This window comes from Sceloporus undulatus, chromosome 3 (genome assembly GCF_019175285.1).
Source record: "Sceloporus undulatus isolate JIND9_A2432 ecotype Alabama chromosome 3, SceUnd_v1.1, whole genome shotgun sequence".
Taxonomy (NCBI): Eukaryota; Metazoa; Chordata; class Lepidosauria; order Squamata; family Phrynosomatidae; genus Sceloporus; species Sceloporus undulatus.
The window spans coordinates 199,165,774-199,191,463 of NC_056524.1; the positions used below are offsets into that span (position 1 = coordinate 199,165,774).

Genomic DNA, 25,690 nt, shown 5'->3' on the forward strand with positions numbered 1-25,690 from the left:
AACATGTTTAAGAGGAACTTAGACATGTCTATGCCACTAAGAGGATGCCAACCATTTCATTTTGTGTACAAGAATTTGTGCTGCTCTAATGAATTTGTTACACACATGTTCCCATGAGATTGGAATGGATTTATACTTACTCATATCCCCCTATATTTTACTGCCATTGAACAATGTAGCTAATATGTAAATATGTATCTGAGCCCTTCATGCTAAATTAATTGCTGCTGTTCTTTTTTCTTTCTTTCTTTCTTTCTTTCTTTTTTTTTTTACAAATTGCTTGTTCCTTCACTTCTTAGAACAATGACCATAGCAAGTAATAACAGATCTGATACTGACCGCGGTGCCAGAAACTCACTTTTTAATTAAGATTTGAATAAAGATCCTTGCCTTTTATGCATATTAGCATGGTGTCAGCGTTTGAAGAACGTCTTCTCTCACAGTGTCACTGCCACAAAAATTGTACCTGAGAATTTCAAAAGATCACATATATTAGTTTACATGTATTAAAACTATTCCATTCCAATTTAAAGAAGTGTTTAATTTGTGTATTGTATATGGGTAGAAAATAATACATCTTATAAGCTTAGTTTGACCAGAACCCTCTTGCCACACTAAACTAGTAGTTGCATTATTTATTCCAGAGTTGGTTCCTTGCATTGGCAAGGGAAAACAAAATCTGGTGGCTCCAGGCAGCCTATTTCTCCAGGACCTTGGTACATTCCTCACTCACTTTTTTGTTGTGCTGCCACTGCCTATGCTGGTATAATTACACCGGTATAGTAGACCAACAGGATTCTGGCCTTTTTTCATATTTAGTCTGTGATTTTAATCACGATTTTAAATAATTTGTTCATTAATTTCATTCATCAACTGCCTACAACAGCATGAAAAAAAAACACATTTAAGATGACCTCCCAAAGAAATCTCTCTGCCTGCTATCCTACATACACCCACTTACTTGGCATGTCTCCTACTGAGCTCAGCAAGACTTGGTGACAAACTGGCATGCCTAGGAGTGCACTAGAATGGATCCAGACTGTCAGTCAAACAGTACACCCACAGAAATCATTGCTTAAATTAGCCATGAGTACATTGTCCCAGTGATCGCAATGGATCTACTGTAAAATGACTCTGAGCTTAACCCACAGTCACCCAAAATAAGACATTTCCACATTCCGGTCATTAAATGGAAAGCAATATTTTCCAGGCATTTTTGGCCTGTTCCTCATCCTTTCTAATCCCACACAAACTTTTCCAAAACTGGAAGTGACTGCCTCACTATTGCCAGAACTCCAGAACTGACAGTTGGGGGATATTCTGTGAAGATGTCTGAAATTGATCCAGATAAGGCTTGAGTTTATATTAGGTATGGTTATCATGTCGTCCATGGGTCCTTTAGCTTTGAGGGCTGTTTTTGCAGTGCCCAGAATCCCTTAGTCACCCTAAAGTATATGTGTAAAAAAAATGAAAGAGTCACATATCTCCAAAAGCCTCCAAAGTCATGATGCTCTTCTAAAACAAGGCATGCCCCTTCATATCTTGCTATAGCAACAAAGCAAAACAACAGTATATCAGTGTGTGTGTGTGTGTGTGTGTGTATAGATCCACTTGGAGGAGCTGATGATGGTAGGTTTGAGATAGTGAAAAATAGACCCAGAATCTCTGAAGCTGCTCAGCCCAATTTACAGGACTATTCAAGGTATTTAATACTTCATTCACAACATTCAACAAAACACAATGTTCTAATAACCTAGGGTTACTTGGATATCTGTCACCAACAGGATTCCAGCCACTGGCTCCAGTCACTACTCTTCCATTCTTTGACACGGACATGAAGGTGGGGAAAAATGTAACTAGCTCTGGAAATGGCAATATCTCTTATATTTTTTTAAAAAAATGGCAGAGAGATTATTTGTAAAAGTAAAGAGAATGTTACAAAAAAGGAGAGGGAGAGGAAGAAAAGTGCTGTTCCTCCCTCCCTTGTTCTGATCCTCCCATTATGCTTTACAAGCCCAGCATGGCTTTGGAGAAAACAATTTCTTAATCTGCAGATCTCTCCTTCATTCACTGGGTGGATTGCTCTGCTAATATATTAATGAGGGTTTTTAAAAAGCATTTATATTGCACTGACAACACACTGCTAATTAGTATCTTTTCATGAAAAAAGCAAAAATGCCCCCCCCAACATAGCGAACCAAAATACCTGAATCTGTTTAATAAATAAGTGGATGGTACTCTCTGTCTCTCTCTTTTTAACAAAAAACAAAATTATACATACACATTCCCATCTTCTCCATCTTGTACTGTAATCTTTGCTGCTCCCAGTTTAGGCAAAGTTGGATTTATGATATTGTTGTTCCAAAGAAACTTAACCTTAGTAACCTTTCCAACATTATGTTCTACATCAATTAGCTTGGTATAACTCTCAGCAGGTTGGAGCTTCCCCCTTGGAAAGAAAGAATATGATATACGTGAAGAGGTTCCCTTTTCTTAATGAAATAAGTTATACATACACATGTCCATGTTCTCCATCTTGCACTAGAATTTTTGCAGCTCCCAGTCTGGGGAAGGTTGGGTTTATGACATCATTGTTCCAAAGGAATTTAACTTTAGTTACTGTTCCTGGGTTGATTTCTAAATCAGTAAAAACGGTATGTGTACTGCCTGGCTGGAGCTTCCCCCTTGGAGAAAAATACACATGTGATAGTCATCAATATTGCATACCCTTCAAATTTTCACAAATGAAAACTAGGACCTGTGCCCCAAGCAACATGAAAGTGTGATCGAAAGGGTGTTGTCAGGCATCAAGAGGGCCAAAGGTATTAATGAAGAACACACAAGCTAGAAGATGTTGTAGCCATTTCCTTTTGCCCAGAGCTGAAAAGGGCAGTTTTGTTTTGTTTCTTTTTTTTAGGTCAGAAATAGAATGAAAAATTTAGTATTTTTGAGAAGATATATATACTGAGTGTTAACATTCTTAAGTTAGGAAAGTGGGAAGTCAATTTCAGTTTGTGTTAGCTGTGTCATTTGGGTTGTGTTGAAGGTTATTATTACTATTACTATTATTATTTAATTTTCTTATGTCCCACCTTTCTCTCAACATAGAGACTCGAAGTAGCTAACAGCAAATTTAAAAACAATACTGTTTAAAACAGTACAATATTAAAATGTATAACTATAAAATTTTAAAAAACAAACATTTAAAAAAGTTAAAACAGTTTTGAATTAAAATTTAACATGTTAAAAATACAAACCTTAAAATTTAAAATGCACAACATTTAAGTCCCAACCCTTATCAGCTTGAAAAGGCCTCACAGCATAAGAATGTCTTTATCGGGACTTCTGGCCGGTGAATGGAGGTGTGAGGAAGGTTTTTGCACAGCTCCGTTGAAACCTCTCATTTTGAGGCATTTACCCCGGGTTGGCGGTTTACAAATTCTACCACCAAACCAGTGTCAAACTCCCTTGCCATAGGGGGGTTCGAGGGTTCCTCACAGAGGCTCAATTCCCACCTCTAGAAGACTCCCCTCTGCAGGGAACCAGAATGCAAACTTCAGAGGGAGTCCGAAAGGAGCAGAGGGAGCCGTGAGAGCCAAGCCGCAAACGAAAGCCCCTGGCTACAAGCCCCTCTGCAAATAGTGCCCCAGGCCCAGATGGTTTCTCTTCATTGTACTACAAAACATTCCAACAAGAATTAATCTAGCCCCTGGGAGAGTTGATGAATAACTTACATCAAGATAATTTCCCCCCAACTTGGAAGGAAGCGGTAATCTCAGTGATTCCTAAAGAAGACAGGGATTTAACAGAAGTCAAGAATTTCAGACCTATTTCCCTGTTAAATAATGACTATAAATTATTCGCAAGTATTCTCTCTGAAAGAATGAAAAAAATAATAACATCACTGATACATAAAGACCAAAGAGGATTTATCCCTAAAAGATACATTAAAGATAATATCAGACATTATTTAGATTTGGATGAATTCCACAAAGTTCATATAGATAAGAAAATGGCAGCTTTCTTTTTTGATATTGAGAAAGCTTTCGATAATGTATCTTGGAAACTGTTATTCTGTGTTATGGAAGAGCTGGGAGTGGGGAATAATTTTTTGGAATGGGTGAAAGCTATATATCAGAAACAATAAGCTAGAGTAAATATAAATGGCAAGAGAACTGACTTGATAAATATTTGTAAAGGTACAAGACAAGGATGTCCCATGTCACCCTTACTCTTTGTACTAATCATGGAAGTTTTACTCCGAAACTTTAGAAATAATTCTAATATTAAGAGGATAAAAGTTAAAGGAAACAAACATAAAACAAGGGCCTTTGCCGATGATTTATTAGTAATGCTTAGTGATCCCATCCATGATGCTCGAGAATTAGTAAAAGAATTTAAGAATTTTGAATCTATCTCAGGACTGAAAATAAATAAGGATAAAACAGCAATAATAACTAAAAATATGACTATATTTGCGAAAAAAGAATTGGAATCAATCACTGGATTTAGTCTAAGCAAAAAAGGAAAATATTTAGGTATTATGATTACAGATAAGAACTCGGATCTTTTTGTTAAAACTACAACAAATTATGGAATAACATGAAAAAGGACCTAGAGAATTGGAAAAAATTGAATCTATCATTGTTGGGTAGGATTGCTGTGCTAAAAATGAATATCTTGCCAAAATCTCTTTTTCTGTTTCAGACAATTCCAATTATTAAAAAGGACTTACGATTCAAAGAATGGCAAAAAAGGATTTCAAAATTTGTTTGGAAGGCGAGGAAGCCGAGAATAAGAATGATATACTTTTAAGATGCAAAGGAGAGAGGCGGGCTTGCGATGCCAAATCTCAGGTTGTATTACGAAGAAGCATGCTTGATTTGGGTAAAAGAATGGCTTACTCTAAAAGATGAAGATCTTCTGAATCTGGAAAGCGTGAACCTGAGATTTGGCTGGCACACCTATCTGTTTTATGATAAGATTAAAGCAAATCAAGACTGTAATAATCACTTTGTAAGGTACTCCTTAATGAGAGTGAGGAAGGAATATAAAAAGTTGGTCTGTATTAGAATTCCTCTTTGGGTATCTATACATGAGGCTTTTTGAAATATAATCCAAAAAAGGATGCAAATTGGCTTACTTACAAGGATCTAACCCATCTAGAGGGCATGAGCTATAAGATAAGAACTTGTCAGAAACTGATTGAGCAAAACTATGAGATTACATGTTTTTTTTACAGGCAGCTAAGAGAGTGTTTTCTTATTAACAATATGCAATACGGTATTGGGAATTCTGAATCAGACGTAGAGCAAGAGATAATGTCGAATAAGAAATCTCCATTAGCAAGATTGTATAGTTGTATTTTAAAGGTTGACACAGAGCAAGAGATTATTAAAGAAAATATGATTAGATGGTCCCAGAACTTTGGTTTTGCAATTGAATTAGATCAGTGGGAATATACCTGGAAAAAAAGATTGAACTATACTTGTAGTCAAAACATTAAAGAAAATTACTACAAGATTTTTTTCGTTGGTATTTAACCCCAGAAAAAAAATAAGCAAAATGTATAATAATTCTAGCAATGTTTGCTAGAAATGTGAGAAAGAACGGGGCTCACTGTACCATATGTGTTGGGCATGTGAGAAAGTGAAGCAGTTTTGGAAATTGATTTTTTTTTAGATTAACAAAGTTATATCTATATCTCTTAAGCTCTCACCTGAAATCTTTTTATTGAACATAGTAGAACAATCTAGAAAAAAGGCATGGTAAAATATTATTTTATATGTTGTCAGCTGCAAGAATAGTATACACCCAAAGGTGGAAATCAAAATAAATGCCTTCCAAAGAAGATTGGATATTCAAATGAATGGACATGATGGAACTAGACAAACTATCAAGAGGAATTAGGAACGAACCCTCGAATCTGTACAAAGAAAATTGGAATAACTTAATAGTATATCTCTGGAAATGTTGGGGAAATAAGGGAACATTGGGGACAGATATAGATTAATTGGAGTTATTGTGGTTTATCCAAAAAGCTATAACAGTTGTAAACCAGAAATAAGAGAAGTGATACAAACTCCAGCGATTTTTATTTTATTTTATTTAAGGCAATTTTGTATTATTTATCTGACTTAGATGAGGTCTGATGGACTAAGTAACGAGCACACTGAGATTAGTATAAGTTGAACAACAAATATGCATTAACTAACAGATGTTTGAAAGTATATGAGATAGATATAAGAGCTAGTTTGATAGTTTGGAAGTAACAAATGGAGAATGTGAGAAATCTGTTTTTGTTAATATATTTATTATTCATGATATTGTCATGTATTTTATGTGATATGTGTTATTTGGAGTGATTGATAAATGTTTTTTTAATTCACATGTTTTAAAACTAATAAAAACAATTAAAAAAATAAGAATGTATTTATCTGCCACTAAAAGGATTGCAGGGATGGAGCCTGCTCATCAATATAGGCAAACAAGGCAGCCACCTAGGGCAGCAAAATTTAGGAGCAGCTTGGCAGCTTTTTTTGTATACATTACAGTAGTCAAACACTGGTTTAGGACAGGAACAGTTTCCTTGGAATTAGGTGGAAAGGAATGATGGAGCTGAGTATCATCAGCACACAGGCGACACCTTACTCCAAAACTGTGGACAACCTCTCCCAGTGGTTTCATGTAGATGTTAAAAACCATAGGAGACAGGACTAAATGCTGAGAGACCCCATAGGCCAATGGCCAAGGAGTCAAACAAGAATCCCCCAGCACCACCTTCTGAGAATGCTCCTCCAAGAAAGAATGGAGCCACTGTAAGTACCTCCAAGCCCCATCCCAGAGAGGTGACTCAGAAAGATACCATGGTTAATGATATCAAAAGCCGCTGAGAGGCCCAGTAGAACCAACAGGGACACACTTTCCTGTTCAGTTTTCCTGCATAGGTCATCCACCAAGGCGACCAAAGCAGTTTCTGTTCCATAGCCAGGCCTGAAACCTGGGCAAGAACTACTCTTGGACATAATCAAGCATCAGATTGTTAGCGAGGTAAAGGTGCTAGTGGGATTTTCTGTCTCAGGTGTCAAACTAAATTTGGTAATTCTATGTAATATCACATCTTTTTCTGCTCCAGCTCAGACAGCAAAATGTCTTGGGCTAGCTGTTTCAGCAGTTTTCTCTCCCTTGGTATAGAGCCAACATTTTAAATTCAGTCAGGAGGAAAATGTTTTAGTACAGAAATATTTAAAAAAGAATTTAATATATACCTGCTATTAAATCTGCATTACAGCTCTAAAACATGTTACAGGCTGGACGAAATGAATAGTTGACTGCAAAGGGAAAAATAGTACTGCAGGGGGTTGCACAGGATGGCCCTTGAGGTCTCTTCCAACTCTATAATTCTATGAAATAAATGACCACCTTATGAGACTGCCTGAGTTTTATGCTGTTGGAAGAGGTTTTCTTTTCATGCCACCACCGTTAACAGTTCATCTTATGGGGACAAAGGAGAGAGTCTTCTCAGTGGCTGCTCCTAGCTTTTGGATCTCCCTCCCTCCCTCCTAGCTGGCCCCTTCTCTACTCTGTTTTCATGCGCAAGCAAAGGTTTATTTAAACAGGCCTTCCGCCCTTTAATTGGTTGGAGTAGAAAGATGTATAATAGAGGAGTTTTTCTGAAATATGTAATGTGTTTAAAAATAATTTTTAATCGATTTGTTGTTTAATGCTTTTAATACTTTTATATCACATTGTTTTAGTTTATGCTTCAAGGTGCAAGATTCTTTAGGTCTCATATTAACAGAGGGATAAAAATTAAATAAATTAAAACAAATAATACACAGGAAAGAAAGTAAAAGCCCTGTCAAATCATCTTGAAAAGACTCAGAAATAGAAACTCAAAGAGGTAGAAATGTCAAGCAGTAACTTATATTTAACATTTATAATTTTCCAAAGACACTGAACTTACTGAAAAATCTGGTGCTGCTTTGTATTCCCACCTGTCCCATACAGAGCAATATTTATGTATCCACGGACACTGCTCTTTCCAGATAGTGTAACTGATAATTTATATCTCCAACCTGTACAACACACATTGAAATGGTTTGGTTTTAGTGAAGCATTTTCCTATTACTGTTTCAAGGTTAATGCATTTTACTTTCACTTAATTGTGTGTTTTGAATTCAGATATTTTTGTTCTGTGATGGATTTAGACCAGGTGAAGTTTAGCAATGGATTATAATATAACATATTATCAAATACCACCCCTTTGTTTAAAACATGTTGATATTTTCTCTGAGCAAAATGATTTCATCAGAATATATAATTGTTCCTTATGTCATCCCTTAGCTCAGGGGTGATCAACTGTGGAATGTGAGGGGGCTGCATTAGCCCCAGGAGACCTTGGGTCAAAACCTCATTGCCCCCAAATGCCTCTAAGAGGCATGGGGCATTTTCACCATGCTTTGAGTTTCAAAAAAAGGCCTTTCCTGGACCTAAGTTTGCTGGTGGGGGGGATATGGTGGGAAAATGCCTCCACCCCCCCAGTGGATATTTTGGAGCACTGGAGGGCAAAAATGTTTTTGAAAAATTCTGCAAAAATGTTTTTGACCCTTGGAGTTCCCAAGGGGCCTACAAACTTGGTGGAAATGCCCTCCACATCTCTTAGAGTGCACTCTGGGGCAGTCTGGAGCATAAGATTATTTTTTTTGCAAAAAAGATATATTTTTTTACCTCTCTTTGTCCCCCCCCCCAATAAATTCCCCTGGTGGACAACATGCAGCCCACAGACTGCACTTTGTCCAGCCCTGCCTTAGCTAATAATAGTCTTTGCACCCGATGATGTCATGTGTTGATAGTGATGTAAAATTGCTATGCGCACATTTGTTGCCCTTTTCTTTTCAACGCAGACAGGAATGTGACTGCAGTGTAGATAAATTATCCACAACTTATTCCACACATACCAAAATGGGCTGCTTCTGATCTGTTTATACAGAAACCTGCTGTGTAAAAGGACCTTTCATACTGTATATATCTTCACAAAAGTACACTGCATTGCATTGCATTGCATTGCATTCAGTGGGGCTTACTCCTAGCCAAATGGGTGCAAGATTGCCATCCATTCCCTTTTAGTCAGCTACACAGAGTGGCTGTAACAATCATTTTGATGTGATTGAGATATGGGCTGAAGATTTTCTACTCAGTCGTAATGGTTGGAACATCTATAACCCTTTAGGTAACATAATAAGATATTCAGTCATCTCAAGTGGATAGAATATCCTGTCATAACCCTATCCGAATATCATACCCTATTTTATCCAATAACCCACAATATTATCACATTTCCATCATGAGTATACGAATTCTACATTTCCACCAAATGAGATTTAGACTGCAACATATTCATACCGATTGATGATGCAAGCAATAATATTTTAAAATACTTTTCCTTTATATTGACAAATGCAATAATGCTGGAGTATTGCAGAAAACATGTCTCCTAATTTCATCATTAATATTTATCCCAAACAACTTGTTTCATCTCTGAGACAGAAGCAGCACAGGTTACATTCCTCTTTTCAGTATACTACAGCAGATAAGTTAAACACATAAAGGGGAACTTACGGGCAAAATCCTTAGCATCTGCAGTATTCAAATAAAGCTTCATAAATCCTGATGAGGAGGTGATTTGGTCTTTATATTGATCTGCATAGTGGCCCATTTTAGGGCATCCACTTGTAGGACATGGGAAGCAGCCCTGATAAAAGCAAACATAGAAAAATGGCTTTCATCATTGCAGGAATTTCTTTCATGATTCATGTAGTACAATAATGAAAGTTAAACTACACAGTAATATGAAAGGACTTCTCTCTTGCACTTTCATTGTAGAGCCTTTGTTATTTAAACCCTGATTATGCAATGCTCCTCATCTCCAAGAACTAGTTTGGTTGCCCTAGACATCAATGTATCCCCTGCTTCAGTAATCCATATTATATGACAATAATAATAATAATAATAATAATAATAATAATAACAACAACAACAACAACAACTTTATTCTTATACCCCATCTTTCTGCTGCAGCAATCAAGGCAGCTGACATGACTACAATATATTGGAATAATACATACTCTCAATAAATAAATTGACCCCCCCCCCTTTAAAACAGGATTAAATACAATACAGTTTAAAAATTCAACCTATTAAAATGATAGCAATTTTCTAGTAGAGGCAGTGGTTACATAAAGTAGGGAGAGTACAGAAATTAAACTGAACTATTCTGGGAAGTCCTGCAGGAAGAGATCTGTCTTGACAGCTTTTTGAAGCTGTCTAGGCTGGTTATTTGATGCATCTCCTCTGGCAAGGTGTTCCATAACCTGGGAGCGTCAGCAGACAACATCCTCTGGGAGGTTGCCGTTACTCTGGTTTTTATGGGTTCTAATAAATTCCTTCCAGAGGACCTGAGGGTGCAGGGCGGATTGTACAGAAGTAGACAATCCCTTATATAGGTTGGACCCAAGCCATGTAGAACTTTAAAGGTAATCATTAACACATATTGCACATGTTCAAAGCTCAAAGCTATGAAAAGTGATATTTTTGGACTGTAATTCCCAGATTCCCAAACAGCATCAGAATTTGGGATACAATGTTTCCAATTTCTTCACAAGTCATTAAGATGAAAATTACACTATACATGTCTTTCCGTTCTTATGGAAAATTATCATGGCATATTATCTCAGTAAGTTTACATCGGAAGAAGTAGACAGTCAGCTTTCAGAAAAAAATGCTAATATAATCTGTCTTCAATCCTCGCTGGATCTGCCCAGCATTACGCTACCATTGCAGTAACCATAGCTACAAGTTTCCAATTTCAATTTGCACATTTGTATCTTAGAATGGGTCAGTTCTTGTGGCTTGCCATAACACAATGGAGCTTCATTGTGCTTATTCTTCCTTTCATATACTCTGTTTAATAATTAAAGTCTGATTTGTAGGAACAATCATTTGCAGTTATATCCTAAATGCCTAACTACAGTTTGCACCTACACCCAAAGTACAACTGGAAACTATTATTTTCCAAACAACGTGTCCAATTCTGGGTTGGTAGGCAAATACAAACTTTGCATGCAATGCTGTTTTGGACAGCAAACAGAAACCATGGTTTGCCATTTCAGCTGTAACTGCAGTTTAAACTGCAATTGCTGCAAATGAGGAAACTATCAATTAAGTGGTGCATACAATGGGAGAGGAAATGGGTAAAGAATTTATGTAAACATGAGGACTGATCTCATGAATGACTCACAGTATTTCTTTACATGTGCATAGTGCCAAGGCTACTTAGCCAGCCAAAACACTACTTTCAACTGCTTATTTCTTTAAGAGGCAATATTACATACTGTTTCAAATAAGTTGTATGCAGCACAGGGGTAACCTAAAAACCCATCTGGATACAGAATGCTGTCTGAATAATACTTGTAGCTCCTCAGGTGGTTGCAGGCCACAAAGTCCCGGGTTCCTGTGGAGAAGAAATTGCTTTTATAGATATAGATTGTCTCTTGAAGAACCAAAGGAAAGTTTAGAAAAGTTAATCAAACATAAATTAGACTTTGAGTATGTTTCAAAATTAAAAATTAACAAAAACAAAACAATGATGATTGTTAAGAATATGACCAAATTGTAAAAGGCAAAAGATTTATACAATCTGAAGAAAAACCAGAGTATATATTCAAAGTATATTTGGTCAGGAAGGAAACCAAAAATAAACATGAAAATATTACAAGATATTAAAGAGAGGGGAGGTCTTGGTTTACCAAATTTAAAATTATATTATAGAGCTTCATGTCTAATGTGGCTAAAAGAGTGGGTTACCTTAAAAAATACAGTGCACCCTTCCTTTATCTGTTCCGGACACCACCACCCCCCGCGTAGGAGAAAAACGTGTAAAGTCAAGCCCCATCACCTCTTCCTGGCACGCCGAGGCTTCTTCTGGTGCAGGCTTCCAGCATATGCTGGAAGCTACGTAAGCTGCACCACTGTATAACATGGGCGCACAGTACCAGTTTATTAAATCTCGAGAGCGAGGAATTGAAATTTGGGTGGCATGCCTATTTATCGTTTAGTAAAGAGGAAGCCAATAAGGATACCAATAATAACTTCATAAGAAGGGCTCTGCTTAATGTATGGAAGATATATAAGAAAATATGTTCTCTACACATATCGACTTGGATATCGCCACATGAAGCTTTCTATAAAAGAGAAAACTTCATGAACGACAATTGGATTAAATTTGGGGATCTAACTAGTTGCCAAAAGGAACAATTTAGGATAATAACGGAAGAAGAATTCATAGAAAATGGGATTGGATGTCAGTGGCTATTATATAGAAAACTGAGGGAGAAGCTGAAAACTGAGATTAAAAATCATGGTTGGGAAGGGGAAATGATGGAATGAGAAAAAATATTAGTCAATGAGAATCAAAAAGTACTGTCCAAAATGTACAAAGTACTATTAAAATGGGAGACAGACGATTAATTTATTAAAGATTTTATGGCACGTTCCAGACGCGCACAAAGTACGTACCAGATATGTACTAGGGTTAGGAAAGAGTGTCCCTTCCGGACGCCCTAACCCTAGTACGTACCTAGTACGTACAAAATGGCAGTGCCTATTCTACATGGGCACCACCATTGGGACGTCACGACTGCGCCACCTCGAAACGGAGTGGTGTGGAAGTGACGTGCTGGTGCTGTGCGAGGGCGCCTGGGGTGCCCTTTTTGCGGTGCTGGAAGGAGCTCCGAAACAGAGCTCCTTCCAGCTTTGTGTCGCTGGGCGCAGGCTTTAGACGGCTGCACCAGCGATGCAAAGCAGAAAGGGGCCAAGCGGCCCCTTTCTCTTTGTCCCTGCCGCTGTCGGGTGTCTTTGGGGCATGAAGCCCCAAGGACACCCCTTTCTGGGCCACGGGGAAGCGGCCTTTTGCTGCTTCCTTGCGGCCTGGAAAGCAGCAGATTGGGGCCTCAGAGGCTGCCGCTGTGGCAGCTGAGGCCCTGATCCAGCAGGGAAAGGGGCGGGTACAGGCCGCCCCAAAGGGACGGTCTGTAAACCGCCCATGATACAATGGGCTAAGAATATTGGTTATAATATTGAGGTTGAAATATGGGGAAAAGTCTGTAAAAAAAAACAATAAAAATCTCCCTAGCACAAAATATAAAGGAAAATGTGTATAAAATGCATTATAGATGGTATCTGACCCCTGAAAAATTATCAAAGATGTATAACAACTAGATGCTAAATGCTGAAAGTGTAGGGAAGAAAAGGGAACACTATTCCATCAATGGTGGACATGTAAAAAGGCCAAAAAATATTGGTTCTCTATACATTAGAAAATTGAAGAAATGTTAGGTTTAAAATTTCAAATGAATCCAAAATATCTATTTAATAAGTATGATATAGGAAGCATTAAGCCAACAAAAAGCAAGAGTATTATATGATATTAGCAGCCAGAATGGTATATGCATGAAATTGGAAAAAAGAATTTATGTCTACAAATCAAGATTAGCTGGCGAAATTAGTAGAGATGTGTTTTATGAAAGAAGGTAATCAGTGAAATTGGTACAAAGTTGGGAATAGGTTATGGCAGTGATGGCGAACCTATGGCACGCGTGCCAGACGTGGCACTCAAAGCCCTCTCTGTGGGCACACATGCTGTCACCCTAGCACAGAGTTTGCCAGAGTTTCTTACTAGAAAACCAGAGGGACGTGGCACTTTGCAATAAATAAGTGTGGTCTGGGTTGCAGTTTGGGCACTTGGTCTGTGAAAAAGGTTCATCATCACTGGGTTATGGAATATATAAGTCAGAAGTGGGGAAAAATAATGATCTTATATCAAAATAGTTTGAATTTATTGTTTAAGCACTAAGTATCACTAACAGGGAAGTCTTTTTAAATTTTGTTTGAGGGTTTTTTTGGTGCTTTGTTTTTTGTTGTAGTTGTTGATGATGATATTTTGTTTGGTTGCTTTAATAACGGGGGAGAGTAAGGGAAGGATGCATGCAGTGTACGACTTATGTAACCTTTGAGCTTGTTTTTTGTTGTGGTTGTTACGGTTTAAGTTTTGTTATATTCTAATAATAAAAATAAAAATATTTTAAAATAGATTCAAACTATTATAGTTTTCATTTTTAGAACCCCTCTTCTGCAAATCAAGTACACATGATCTGCGCATCATAGCTTCCATAGCTTCTAAAGCCTGTAGTAACAGCCATGGAAATAGGTCCTATTGCTTCCAGAGAAAATAAATGGTTTTTGTAGTGACTGGTTCTAACCATTTACATCTTTGGCACAACTGCAATATCAATACCCATTGAAAATTTTCACTTTCAGCATAAGTCTTTGCAACACATACCTTCCCAGATACCATCAATGTCTACTATTTGTGAAAGTGCATTCCTCTTACATCCTGGCATATATTCTCCTCCATTTGGATAAAAATCAAGGTGTCCCACAGCTTGTCTTATTCCAAAGCCTGAAACATTTGTACCAGATAAACATAGGATGAATTTGAAAGATCACATACTTATTATTAGATATTATGTACTATAGTCAACTTACCCATATATGGAATGGTTGGAGCTGAATCTGTATGAATAACATCAACAAATTCAGCATCAGTTCTATCCAGTTTGATCTCATTTGGTGTGCCTTCAAAATAAGGTTGAGCTGGATCTAGTCCTGTAAAGACACACTTTTTAAAATGTATAGCTATTAGGATAGGCTGATGAAGACATGTAGACTAACAATACTGAACCACAGTTAACTGAAATAATATCAAAACATGCATATACTGTCAGTGCTCTTACTGGAGTGCTAGTGGAGTGCACCAGTCTGCCACTGAAGTGTAAAATTTATGCCAGTATAAGAAATTTCTAGCTATGCCAGCACAAATATTTTCAAGGAAATTGGGTAAGGTTACATCAGTACCTCCTTGAATATTGCCCTTTTATTGGCTGCACAATCCAATAATGCACCCCAGCAACTAATCTGGATTGAGGACCAGACCATCAATGGCCTGGTGTTCAATTGCTTTACCCTCCTGGACATCCAAAATACTCTGTGGAGGTCTGTGAAGGCTGCTCCTTTCCCCCTGGCTACACAGCAACAGCTAGAGGGCATATAGCCCCACAGCCATTTGACTAACCATGAAAGTATGCCCAGGCATCCTCCAGCTTGCACTATTTAGCCATAAGAAAGGGTGTTGCACAGCAAGGTACTAAATGGGTCCTTCACATCTCTCCCAAATATAATGGCTTCTGCATGCATTGGTTCAACCATCCACAGCTTGAAAAAAAATTTTTTTTTCAAAAAAGAAAAATTCTAAAAAGCATACCTTAGTTTTACTATTTTAGGTAAGAGACATCATTTTACTTTCTCATATATAATGAGACTTGCACATCTATAGATTTTGATCTCCATGGAGTGAGGTGGGGGCTGGAACCAAATGCCAGTGAATACCAAGCACCTATTGTATTATGACCGATTAAATACCCAAGAGGATTTCTATCAAAGCAGTGTTGCACTTCTACTCAGCAAGGAATCCTGTCAGACACATTGAGGCCAGTGCAGAATCACATGAACACCCATAACTCTGGGGTGAAACAGACTGGCAAAATAAAGTGGCTTCTAGGTAGGGCATTTATATGACATACACCTCCAAAGCAGGTGGAAACTGGAGCAAAGCCATGATCTGAGGCTAAAAAATGGAGCAAAAAGAACCCAGGACAGTCCAGCTTGGCCCAGAAAATGCACATCTTTGCTCCTGTGTGTTTGTACAATGTTGCACATGCACTATGGGAAGGCAACAAAAAATTGCCCACTACACCATGAAGTCTGCCCATAGGTATTTGGCCCACCTTGGGAGCGGACCGTGAAAATAGCGGGGTTTCGACCCACTTTTGGAAAAAAGCAAGTTTGAGACACTTTTTCCTCCCCATCTGCTCTGGCACTCTACTATTTATGCAAGATTCCTCTACTTCTCCCAGACACTTGTCTGTGTTACTCACTGAACTTTGTTGCTTCCCTGAAGCTCACCTTCCCCTGGCTGCATCAACAGAAACTGACAAGAAAGATACGTTTTTCAAGCAAGAATATATAGACTATTTATCAGGTTGCCTGTTTTTGTCTCAGTAGAAAGCAATGCTAGGCTGCAACCAGAAAGCAGGATCCTTTTGATTACAGGCATAGGAAGCATCAGAATCTCAATAACAAGATTTGACAGGATTGTATCACAAGATTTGACAGGATGGTATCACAACCACACTTTTTCCCACCTTCTTTATTTTTGTTTTTAAAGTCAGCACAGATCAGATCTGAACGGAAAATATTTCGAAAATACTGGAATGTATTGATTTGTCAGTGACCTTTGTTTTTCTGTTAATAGCAAATAAAAGATAGCAAATATAGAGAAAAGAGAAGCAACCAAGATATCTGCCTCTCAGCCTCCCAGTAGTGTGTATATTTAATCCCTAACATATGGGGGTTTCCAATACAAGGACATTAGAAAGGGTACATAGAGATAAGAAATTTTCCACTGTTCCAATGTGAACTGTGCCATCTGTGCAAAGAGAGCCGCTCTGATAGCCTTTAGGACTGAAGGGCGGGGTATAAATACCATAAATAAATAAGAAAAATATTTTCTATTAATGCCATGTGGACAAGAGAAAGCTATGGAGCAGGCTACAAATGAATGTAAGGTAACTCATGGAAATCAGGTACATAGGTGTCCATTAAGTGCTGTTAATAGAACTATGGTCTAAAAGCATAATCTGAAAACCCATATAAACATTATTTATCACATGAAAGTAAACATCATATCAAACATGAAGTCTACAGAAAAATATAGGATGACTCCTATTATCAGTTCCAACTAGAATAAACCTGTCAAGTCAACGGGACTTACCTACATGTTGACTCATCTATCAATTCTTGATTCAATGGGTCTACTGAAGTTTTGATTAACTACTAGGACTCATTCAGTTTATAGTGTTTCTATTTGAGCTATTCAGCACCACTTGACGTGTCCCAAGAATTTCATTACCTTTTTTGAAGATTACATGGTAAAGCATTCCTTCTAGTCAACAGAACCAAAAGCCACAATCATCACCACCAGTCCCAGACTATAAATTGGACTGTTCACAGGTGGTATGTTTATCCCTTTAGATAACTGCCAGATCTTGCCCATTCTTAAAATTACAAGGCTGAGTAACATTGCTGGGTTCTCAGATGCAACTCTGTAGATGACTGGGGTATACACAATACCTTACATCCAGCTGTTAGCTCCAGTGGAGCAGATACATGGAATTAAATGATTCACTGATTTCAGCTAATGCCTACTCATACCAAAATGTACTACAATCTTCTGTTCATTACACTCTTATTTCAATAGAAGTAGACATTAAAATTATCAGTACAGCATTCTAGATAAGATTCAGTTTCATCAGTGCTTGATGTAATATCAGATTTGTGTTCCATTATGTTCACCTACCAGTTATTCTTTTAATTCCTGGTACTCTTCTCCCCAGCTCAGCAGCAACATGTGCCCCAAGACTGTGACCAATGAAATGAACCTTGGATAGAGAGTATCCATAATCTTCCTAATGGTAAGAGCAATTATAAAGAAAACAACATATACTGGCAGCTATATTTGTGTTTTACCTTCCATTCAGCTTGCATCTCATTTCATCATGGCCAAACTTGATATAATAAGATTTTGGGTGGGATGTTTTTGCTGCTTAATAAAACCTATGGAATGATTATGTAGGGATTGCTCAGGTAAGTCACTTTGGGTTTGTTACCTTTTCCTTGGATCCTGTTTGTAACTCCCTCCCCATATGTTTAACTATGGACCCGGGCCTGAACAGACAGGCCAAAATAAAGCTGCTTTGGATTAATTTGGAGGTATGCAGTTTAAATGAAGCATGCACCTTAAGAGGCCGGAAGCCACACCAAAGCTATGCTCCAGACCTAAGGACCGGAGCACAGCTTTGGTGCTGCTTCTGCCCTCTTAAGCTGTATGTGTCATTTAAGCAGCGTACCTGCAAAGTTACCCGAAGCAGCTTTATTTTGGCCTGTCTGTTCAGGCCCATATGGACTTTGCTTTGGAAGACACTACACCCTGAACTTATTATGATGCTTCCTGCATCCTACAAGGGAGTGTGAATATAGCCCTTTAAACAGATCATAGATTCAGACCATTATCACAGGATATGAAGTTTCCTCTGGTTACTTCTGAACCGGAGACAAGTCATCCTCCTATCTACCTAAATACAAAACCTGCCCTTGGACTGACTCCCTGGCTCCATTCCAACTACTGTTTAAACTGGATCATGATTCAGTATGATCTGGTTTAAAACGAGCATGACTCCCACTTAATCGGAATCACTGAAGCGATTCGGAAAGGGGGGCCATGCTTTTAGCCCATTTAACTCGCATCAAAAAGATGCTGGCTTTTTCAGGTTCTTTTGGGCTGAATTGATTTATATTCAAATAAGTCGATTCAGCCCAAATGTGAACCATGTGGAATTGAATCCGCTCCCAGTGATGGGAGGCAGCTGCAATGGCCCCAGCCTTCTCCCATCACTGGCCTCTCCTGCCTCTCCATCCCTGTCCAGTCCTTACCAGCTTCCTTGCGGCTTCCCTGGTTTCCCTGTGACTTCTTTATTGGCATCCCCAGCTTTCCCACAGCTGGGAAAGCCAGGAAGGAAGCCACAAGGTAGCTGGGAATGGAACAAGGTCACAGGGAAGCCTTGCAACCTCCTTCCTGGTTTACCCAGCTTCTCTGCAACCTTCTTCCATTCCCAGCTACCTTGTGGCTTCCTTCCCAGCTTCCCTGGCCATGGGGAAGCCGGTAAGGAAGCCCAGGAAGCCGAAAGGGAGCCGGGGAAGCCAAAAGGAAGCTGGGGAAGCTGAAAGGAAGCCAGGGAAGCTGGTAAAGACTGGCCAGGGATGGAGATGCAGGAGAGGCCAGTGACAGGAGCAGGCCGGGGCCATTGCAGCTGTCCCCCATTAGGACAGAGTGAGAACAAAAGCAAAATATCTACTGTTAGGAAGTCCTTCTATTAATCTGATTGCTACTAAGATCTCTGGCTATTATACTCCTACCCCAACTGCCTCCTGATGTTAATCTTTTAGTGGCACTAAGGTAAAACTGTGGCTTGAACTACATTGAAAGGCAAAAGGGTGTTCTTTCTAACATCAGATAGTGGTATAAAAATAACTATTAAAAGTAATTTTATTTCCAAGAATTTCCATAATGAGATTTCAATAAATTACCAAAATAGAAAAACAATATTTTCCTTCTAAACAATGTGTAAAATATCTGTGCATTTACCAGTGATGTAGACTCAAGTCAATTGTCTCAGATTCAAGTTGGACTCAAGTCACCTCAGTGACTCAACTTGGACTTGACTTGATAATAAATATTAGACTGACTTGACTCGGCTCATGACTTGTATATTTTTAGTGAGTGACATGCTTGAGCTCTTCCAGTGTGCAGGAAAAATGGTACACATTTATGGTCCCCCCACCCACAAACAAAGAATTCAAGGGGAAAAGTTGTTTGGCAGGAGGAGGAGGAGGCACCATCACTGGGAATTAAAAGAAGCTGCCATTTGGGAGTGGGATTTGCAGGGAACAGCAAATGCAAGGGAGGGGGAAAGACGCCTGCTAATGTGGAATAGGCGATTGGTGGGAGCAACAGCAGTAGCAATCCAAACAAGGGGCCAACCCAAGCAGCTGCCGCAGCATGGTGCAATAAACAGCTCCACGGGGTCTCTCAGGTGGGTTACAGACCACCGCCGGTTGCAGCATCCGGGAACCACAGCAGCCAAACGACGCAGTTCCCGGACGCTGTAAAGAAGGAGCGTGAAAATCACTCTCCTTCCTGCGACCCGGAAGAGACGCTGCAAGGCGCTAGTCGCGCACTTGCGGCGTCACTTCTGCCATGCGCCGTGCGGACACTCTGTGGACGGGCGCCGCCATTAGTTATGGACTGGTTCCTAACCCTAGCACTCCCCTTTGGCGCATTTGTAATGCACCTATATCTCTCTGAGGCTGGTACTAATTCTCCTCATGTTCTTCCTCCATATATATATATATCACTGTAAATTTGCACTTGAGTGTGTCTGGCTGCTGCTTGGATAAAGTGTGCATCTAACTCTGACTCTCTCTCTCTCTCTCTCTCTCTCATGTGTGTGTGTTTAGATTCAAATTTACAATTTTTAAATCTACATGCATGCAGCTGATGCACACTTGCCAACACCTGACATCACTTTGGAAGGCTGACCTCCTGCATTCCAAATTTTGCTCTGCTTCTCACAGCCTGCCTGGGCCTGCTTCTCTTGTTAAAGCTCTCATGGAGCTTTAAAACATTTGGGGAGGTTTGTAACAGGCAGGCCAACTTGACTTTGTTTTCTCCTCTCCGTTTGCTAAACTGGTTGTGGAAGGAGGCAGGTGGGGCAGGAGAGGGTGGAGAGGGAAGGAAGAGAAAGAGAGCAAGCAGCTACTTCAGTGGTTGGTTTACATAGCAGGTGAACCTGCTTCGCCGCAAATCCTCGTAATAGCCCACTCTTTGAGCAGGACTAGCAAGTGTGGAGAGAAGAAGAGTGAGCCAGCAATGGAGAGGGAGGCATTGCTAATCCAACTCCAGCACATGTTGGACTAACACACACACACACAAGGCACAGCTTTATTAAGACCACTTTGCAATCCTCAGGGGCTCCTTCACTCCCTTTCTCCCCAAATGAGGACTTTGGAAGTGTGTGGTGAGGTCAGCTGAGTGCATGTAGGCACAACATTTTTTTAATTGTGAAATTGAGTCTACACACACACACCTAAATACGTACATGAGAGAAAAAGAGAGTCAGTTTAGGTCTACTCAGCATCTAGCCTGTCCCTGCTGAATATTGAAGGAGACTTCTAAAGGTCTTGAAAAGCTTTAGAATGATCCAGCCACCTCAAGCACATTGTCTAACAGGTTTACTGTTCCTCTTCATGATTTTCTTTTTTACCCTATTTTGTCTACCTGATTTTCTAGTTATTGAAATTCCACCCTCACCCCCTTTTCTCTCTCTTAAAGTTGGCACTGAGACTTGAGACTTGACTAGGACTTGCAACTCAACTTGATAATTGAAGACAGAGACTTGAAACTTTTCAGTGGGGTTTCCCCCAAACTTTATCAAATAAGTTATTCTTTCTTATCCTGGAAGTTTTCCAGTAGCTGATAGACTTACAATAACTGTAATGTAGTGACTGGAACCTCCCTTACCACAAGGACATTTATAAAATAAGCCACTTCAGCTCCCACCACACGGATATTGTTTGCTGCTTGGGTGTAGGGACATCGAGAACCACTACTCCAGTCTATGCAGATGCAGTTCACATCTTCGACCGTAAACATTCTCTGATACAAACAGAATAAAAACAAAACTTGAGAGAACAGTTTTGGCCACCACGATTTCTAGACTTTCTCTATATATTAAAGTTTACATCTCTTGCATTACAGCTATACATCAGTTGACAAAACTTCTGATAAAGTAGCTCCTTTTTTACAAAGTCATTTTACACTCCCCCCTTTTCCTTTTTATCCTTTGTCTAGTTGGACATTTTTAGCAGCATCAGCATTGGGAGAATGGTGAAGGGGGCCTGGAGAAACACAACATTTGGGTGTTGAGTTGCAGAAGTATGCCTGCAGTAAATAATGCATGCCAAAAAAAAAAAAAAAAAAAAAAAAGGAAAGGAAAGAAAAAAGAAAAAGGAAAGGAAAGGGGGGAAAAATCATCCTTATGCATTTTGGATGAAAGTTTCAAGTGGTTTCTAGAACATTCAAAATGTTTTTGTTTTCTTCTATACAGCTCACCCAACATAGTTGTTTTATTTCACATATGCATATACAGTCAGCCCTCCTTATCTACAGATTTTTTTTATCCATGGATTTAAGCATCCACAGATTGAAAATATTTTTTAAATCTATAAATTTCCAAAGCAAATCTTGTTTTTGCAATTTTATATAAGATATACCTTTTTACTATGCCATTTTATTCAATGGGTCTTCAGCATCCACAGATTTTGGTATCTATGAGGTTCCTGAAACTAAGCCCCACTGGATACCAAAGGCCCACTGTAGTTAGTTCTGAATAAAAGTTTTCTGAAACATGAATTGCTCTTCTTTTCTGTGGAGTACGAACCTCTCTCTATTCTTTCAGTGTTATTTCTGCCTCTAGTACCATATTTTCTGTTACAGAATTAATGCCCAGGAATATATCAACTTTGATAACTGAAGTATACTGTAGTTGTATTTGCAAAAGTATGCTTCAGACATTTTCACCAGGACTCATTTCATGCTTTCTTTGCTTATGTTACTGATCTTTGGAAATGAGCACCAAACCTTACATATTCATAAGGTCACTACCCATTCACACAGGAGTATGAGCATGCTCAGAAGAAATGCAAGATTTTCAAGAGATAATTTTTTAATCATTTGGGTGAGATGGGGAAAGTGTGAGCCATCCTAAGCCCTCAAAGCCCCCAGGTCCTACATTTAATTTTTTTGCCCCAGTGGGAAAATCCCCTGTAATCCCCAGACACTTCCATATCTTAAAACACTACTGAACCTCACAGCCTCCAGAACTTGCTTAAATTAATTAAAAGTAAGAGTTGAGGAGGGGACAAGAAGTGAAAATGGAACTGCATTTGTGTCACATTTTTGCCTGATTTTTTTTGCAGGAATTGAAGAAGTGCAGCCCTTGCTAGGGAAGCAGACAGGAAAATTACCTCTTTCTTCTCCTGCAGTTGCCTTGCCTACCTCAGCACTGAGAGAGAGAACACCTAAGAGAGTCACTCCCTAAAACATCCCATTGGGAACTGAGTATGCTCATTGGCCATGGAATGGTCAACATCTTTGGGGGGAATGAACCAGTAAGCTAATAGGAAGTAATGGCATGTTTTGCAAATAATGTGTGTGTATGCATGTGTGTGTGTGTGTGTGCAAATGGTACAAATAAAGGCTTGTGGGTTCTTTAGCAGCAACCTACTGCACCCCTTTAAGCATGTCACATTTTTAAGAACTAGAGCGTTAAAAGCAGTACAGTGTGACAGATCTAGTTAGACTGAAAGGTATTGGATCCGGTGTCCTTTAGGTCTTTCCAGGAATATAGGTCTGTTTGCCTTGGAAAAATGAGTTCTAAAATCACAATTAAAGGTACGTTCCCACACAAAAAACCCACAATAAATTTCGGGGTTACCTTTCTGGATATGAATTGATTTCAGAACGATTTCTTGAATATTACATTATACTGTACCCTGCACATGTCTGAAAGCCAGTTTTCTTCACCATCATCTACAAAACCATGGGTAATAAAACGAGTTGTCTTGTTGGTATCAAAATTCGAATAACCAATAGTCTCTGGATTAACTGCAGTGATTTCCTGCGAAAGGTTTAAAATAAGCTTTACTTCTCTCTGTGCTATTTTTCTATGCCTTCAAGTCATTTCATAAGATTTGAAACATACTTTGTTTTATTAAACAGTGTCTTATGAACGTGAATATATGCATACTAGTATTTCTTTTCAAATACAAGCACATTTTCCCCCTGCTGTTCAGTATATGGGGAAACCTTGCAATATACAGCTGGAAAGAAGTCTTACCTGGAAGTTATTAGGGTTCTTTTTAGTATAGAGAAGGAAGCGGGTGTTTATTTTCTCTGGTGTCCAGGGTAATTTTGAAATAGGCCGTTCTGTAGTACCAGAATATGGTACATTATCTGTAAAGCAGCCCAGACGGTCATAACAGACTTCTTTACCTAAAAAATGTCGACCAAATAATCAAATCACCAATGTAATGGAAGAGTTAATATGCTGTCCATTTATATATCTCTGCTCAAGTATGGTCAACATTGAGTCAACATAACAAGACATTATTTAATATTCTGCTTATTCCCTACAATCAAGTCATTTTGGCAGTTTTCCTTTTTTTCAATTATATTTCCTCTGAGATACATGCTTCATGAGACACATACTATTCTTACTTTCAAATGACCAAGCACAAATTGAGGATACTTAGGGAAGGGAAAAAACATATGCTGTGACAAACAGCGGTCTTTTCAACACTTGGGGGAACACCTCTGCAAAAAAATGTGATGTACATTTGACCCTGGCATCAAAGGAGGCAGTACTTACACTAAATCACTTTTGGATACATTTATAGTTAGATCAAAACATAGGATGAGGGGGGAATGTCCTGAACTCTTAAAAATAACATAAAGTTGGGTTGACTTACACAGTTTGTGATTGTGACGGCAGTCAGAGCTAGCATAAGACATTTTGCTGCCTGAGGTGAAGAAATGGCACCCTTTTCTATTCCATATACAAAAGCCAACTAGACTGGCAAAGAAAGTGAATCCGCCATCACATCTAGGAGAAGGTGGCTCCTAAGACAACTGCCTCACTCTAATTAATGATAGATCAGTCCTAGAATCAGTTTGCATCCAATACATGGCTGTTGAATAGTCCAGCTGAAGAAAGGAACCCTTACACTCTTCTACTATTTAGGAGTGAGGCATATTTAATTAGCATTTGCCCACATTACTAATGAGGAAAATAAATTTGGAATTCCAAGATCCATTTGAGATACATGACTCTCTGCTTTAATAAAACTGAGCAGTGGGCTGCCTTTCTTATTCATACAAGGTCTTATAATTGTTTGAGGACAAGAAATTAAAGAAACTTCCTACTTTTCCACACATACTTCCAAGATTGCTTTCTAAAGCGTGTTACAGACCGCCCCTTTCCCCGCCGGATCGGGGCCTCAGCAGCCAGAACAGCAGCCTCCGAGGCCCCGATCCGCTGCTTTCCAGGCTGCGGGGAAGCGGCAAAAGGCCGCTTCCCTGCGGCCTGGAAAGGGGTGTCCTTTGGGCATCATGCCCAAAGGACACCCAGTGGCGGTGGGAAGGAGGAGAAAGAGACCGCTCGGCCCCTTTCTACCTTGCGTCCCTGGGGCAGCCGTCTAAAGGCTGCGCCAGCGATGCAAATCGCAGAAGGAGCTCCATTTTGGCGCTCCTTCTCGCGCTGTGGAAAGGGCGCTCAAGGTGCCCTCACGCGATGTGATGATGTCACAACCGCGCTGCCTCGTTTGGAGGCGGTGCGGTGGTGACGTAGTCATGGTGGCCCCCGTGTGGAACGGGCGCCAGCATTTTGTACGGGCTCGATTCGTACTAGGGTTGGGGCGTCCGGAAGGGACGCCCCTTTCTAACCCTAGTACTATTACGCCCGTGCGGAACGGGCCTATGTGTCCTCAGCTTCAACTTTCACCACTTTCTGTTCTGCTAAAAAGACACTTATGTCTGATAAGGTAATGTAAGGTTTCTAATTTAATCAATGAAAATAAGGATATTACTGGTTGGTGAATTGAGGGATTTCTCTTCATTGAAACCTGAACTTTACATTCCATTGATTATGTGTTCACATGCTCTTTCTTTCTTTCATCCATTTGGGAACACACATTTGGAATGTTCTGGAGAAAATGGCTGTGGTGGAGGGATTAAATATCGACTCTTCCTTTTGAGAACCTAGAAACAGTCAAGGTGAATCAGACCAAAGAGCTATCTCATCCATCATTCTGCTCACATGGTGGCCAGTCAGTTCTCTAT

The 25,690-nt window shown here is 39.3% G+C and overlaps 1 protein-coding gene across 3 annotated transcripts in view; it reads right to left on the reverse strand.

The window, feature by feature from the left end:
* Positions 1 to 339: 339 nt before the first annotated feature.
* LOC121926104 (inactive pancreatic lipase-related protein 1-like) overlaps positions 340 to 25,690 on the reverse strand; it is a 26,604-nt gene continuing 1,253 nt past the window's right edge. Inside the window, exons 3-14 of one of the 3 annotated variants that reach the window (XM_042458746.1) lie at positions 23,691 to 23,845; positions 23,346 to 23,471; positions 21,314 to 21,448; positions 17,534 to 17,642; positions 14,605 to 14,724; positions 14,399 to 14,518; positions 11,394 to 11,512; positions 9,622 to 9,754; positions 7,967 to 8,078; positions 2,621 to 2,684; positions 2,282 to 2,385; positions 354 to 466 (exon numbers count right to left, since the gene is read on the reverse strand). In XM_042458746.1, coding sequence (XP_042314680.1) covers positions 403 to 466; positions 2,282 to 2,385; positions 2,621 to 2,684; positions 7,967 to 8,078; positions 9,622 to 9,754; positions 11,394 to 11,512; positions 14,399 to 14,518; positions 14,605 to 14,724; positions 17,534 to 17,642; positions 21,314 to 21,448; positions 23,346 to 23,471; positions 23,691 to 23,845 — 1,361 coding nt within the window. In that variant the 3' untranslated portion in view covers positions 354 to 402. Of the gene's footprint in view, positions 467 to 2,281; positions 2,450 to 2,516; positions 2,685 to 7,966; positions 8,079 to 9,621; positions 9,755 to 11,393; positions 11,513 to 14,398; positions 14,519 to 14,604; positions 14,725 to 17,533; positions 17,643 to 21,313; positions 21,449 to 23,345; positions 23,472 to 23,690; positions 23,846 to 25,690 lie in introns of all 3 variants that reach the window. The other 2 variants (XM_042458745.1, XM_042458744.1) reach the window with 2 other exon arrangements.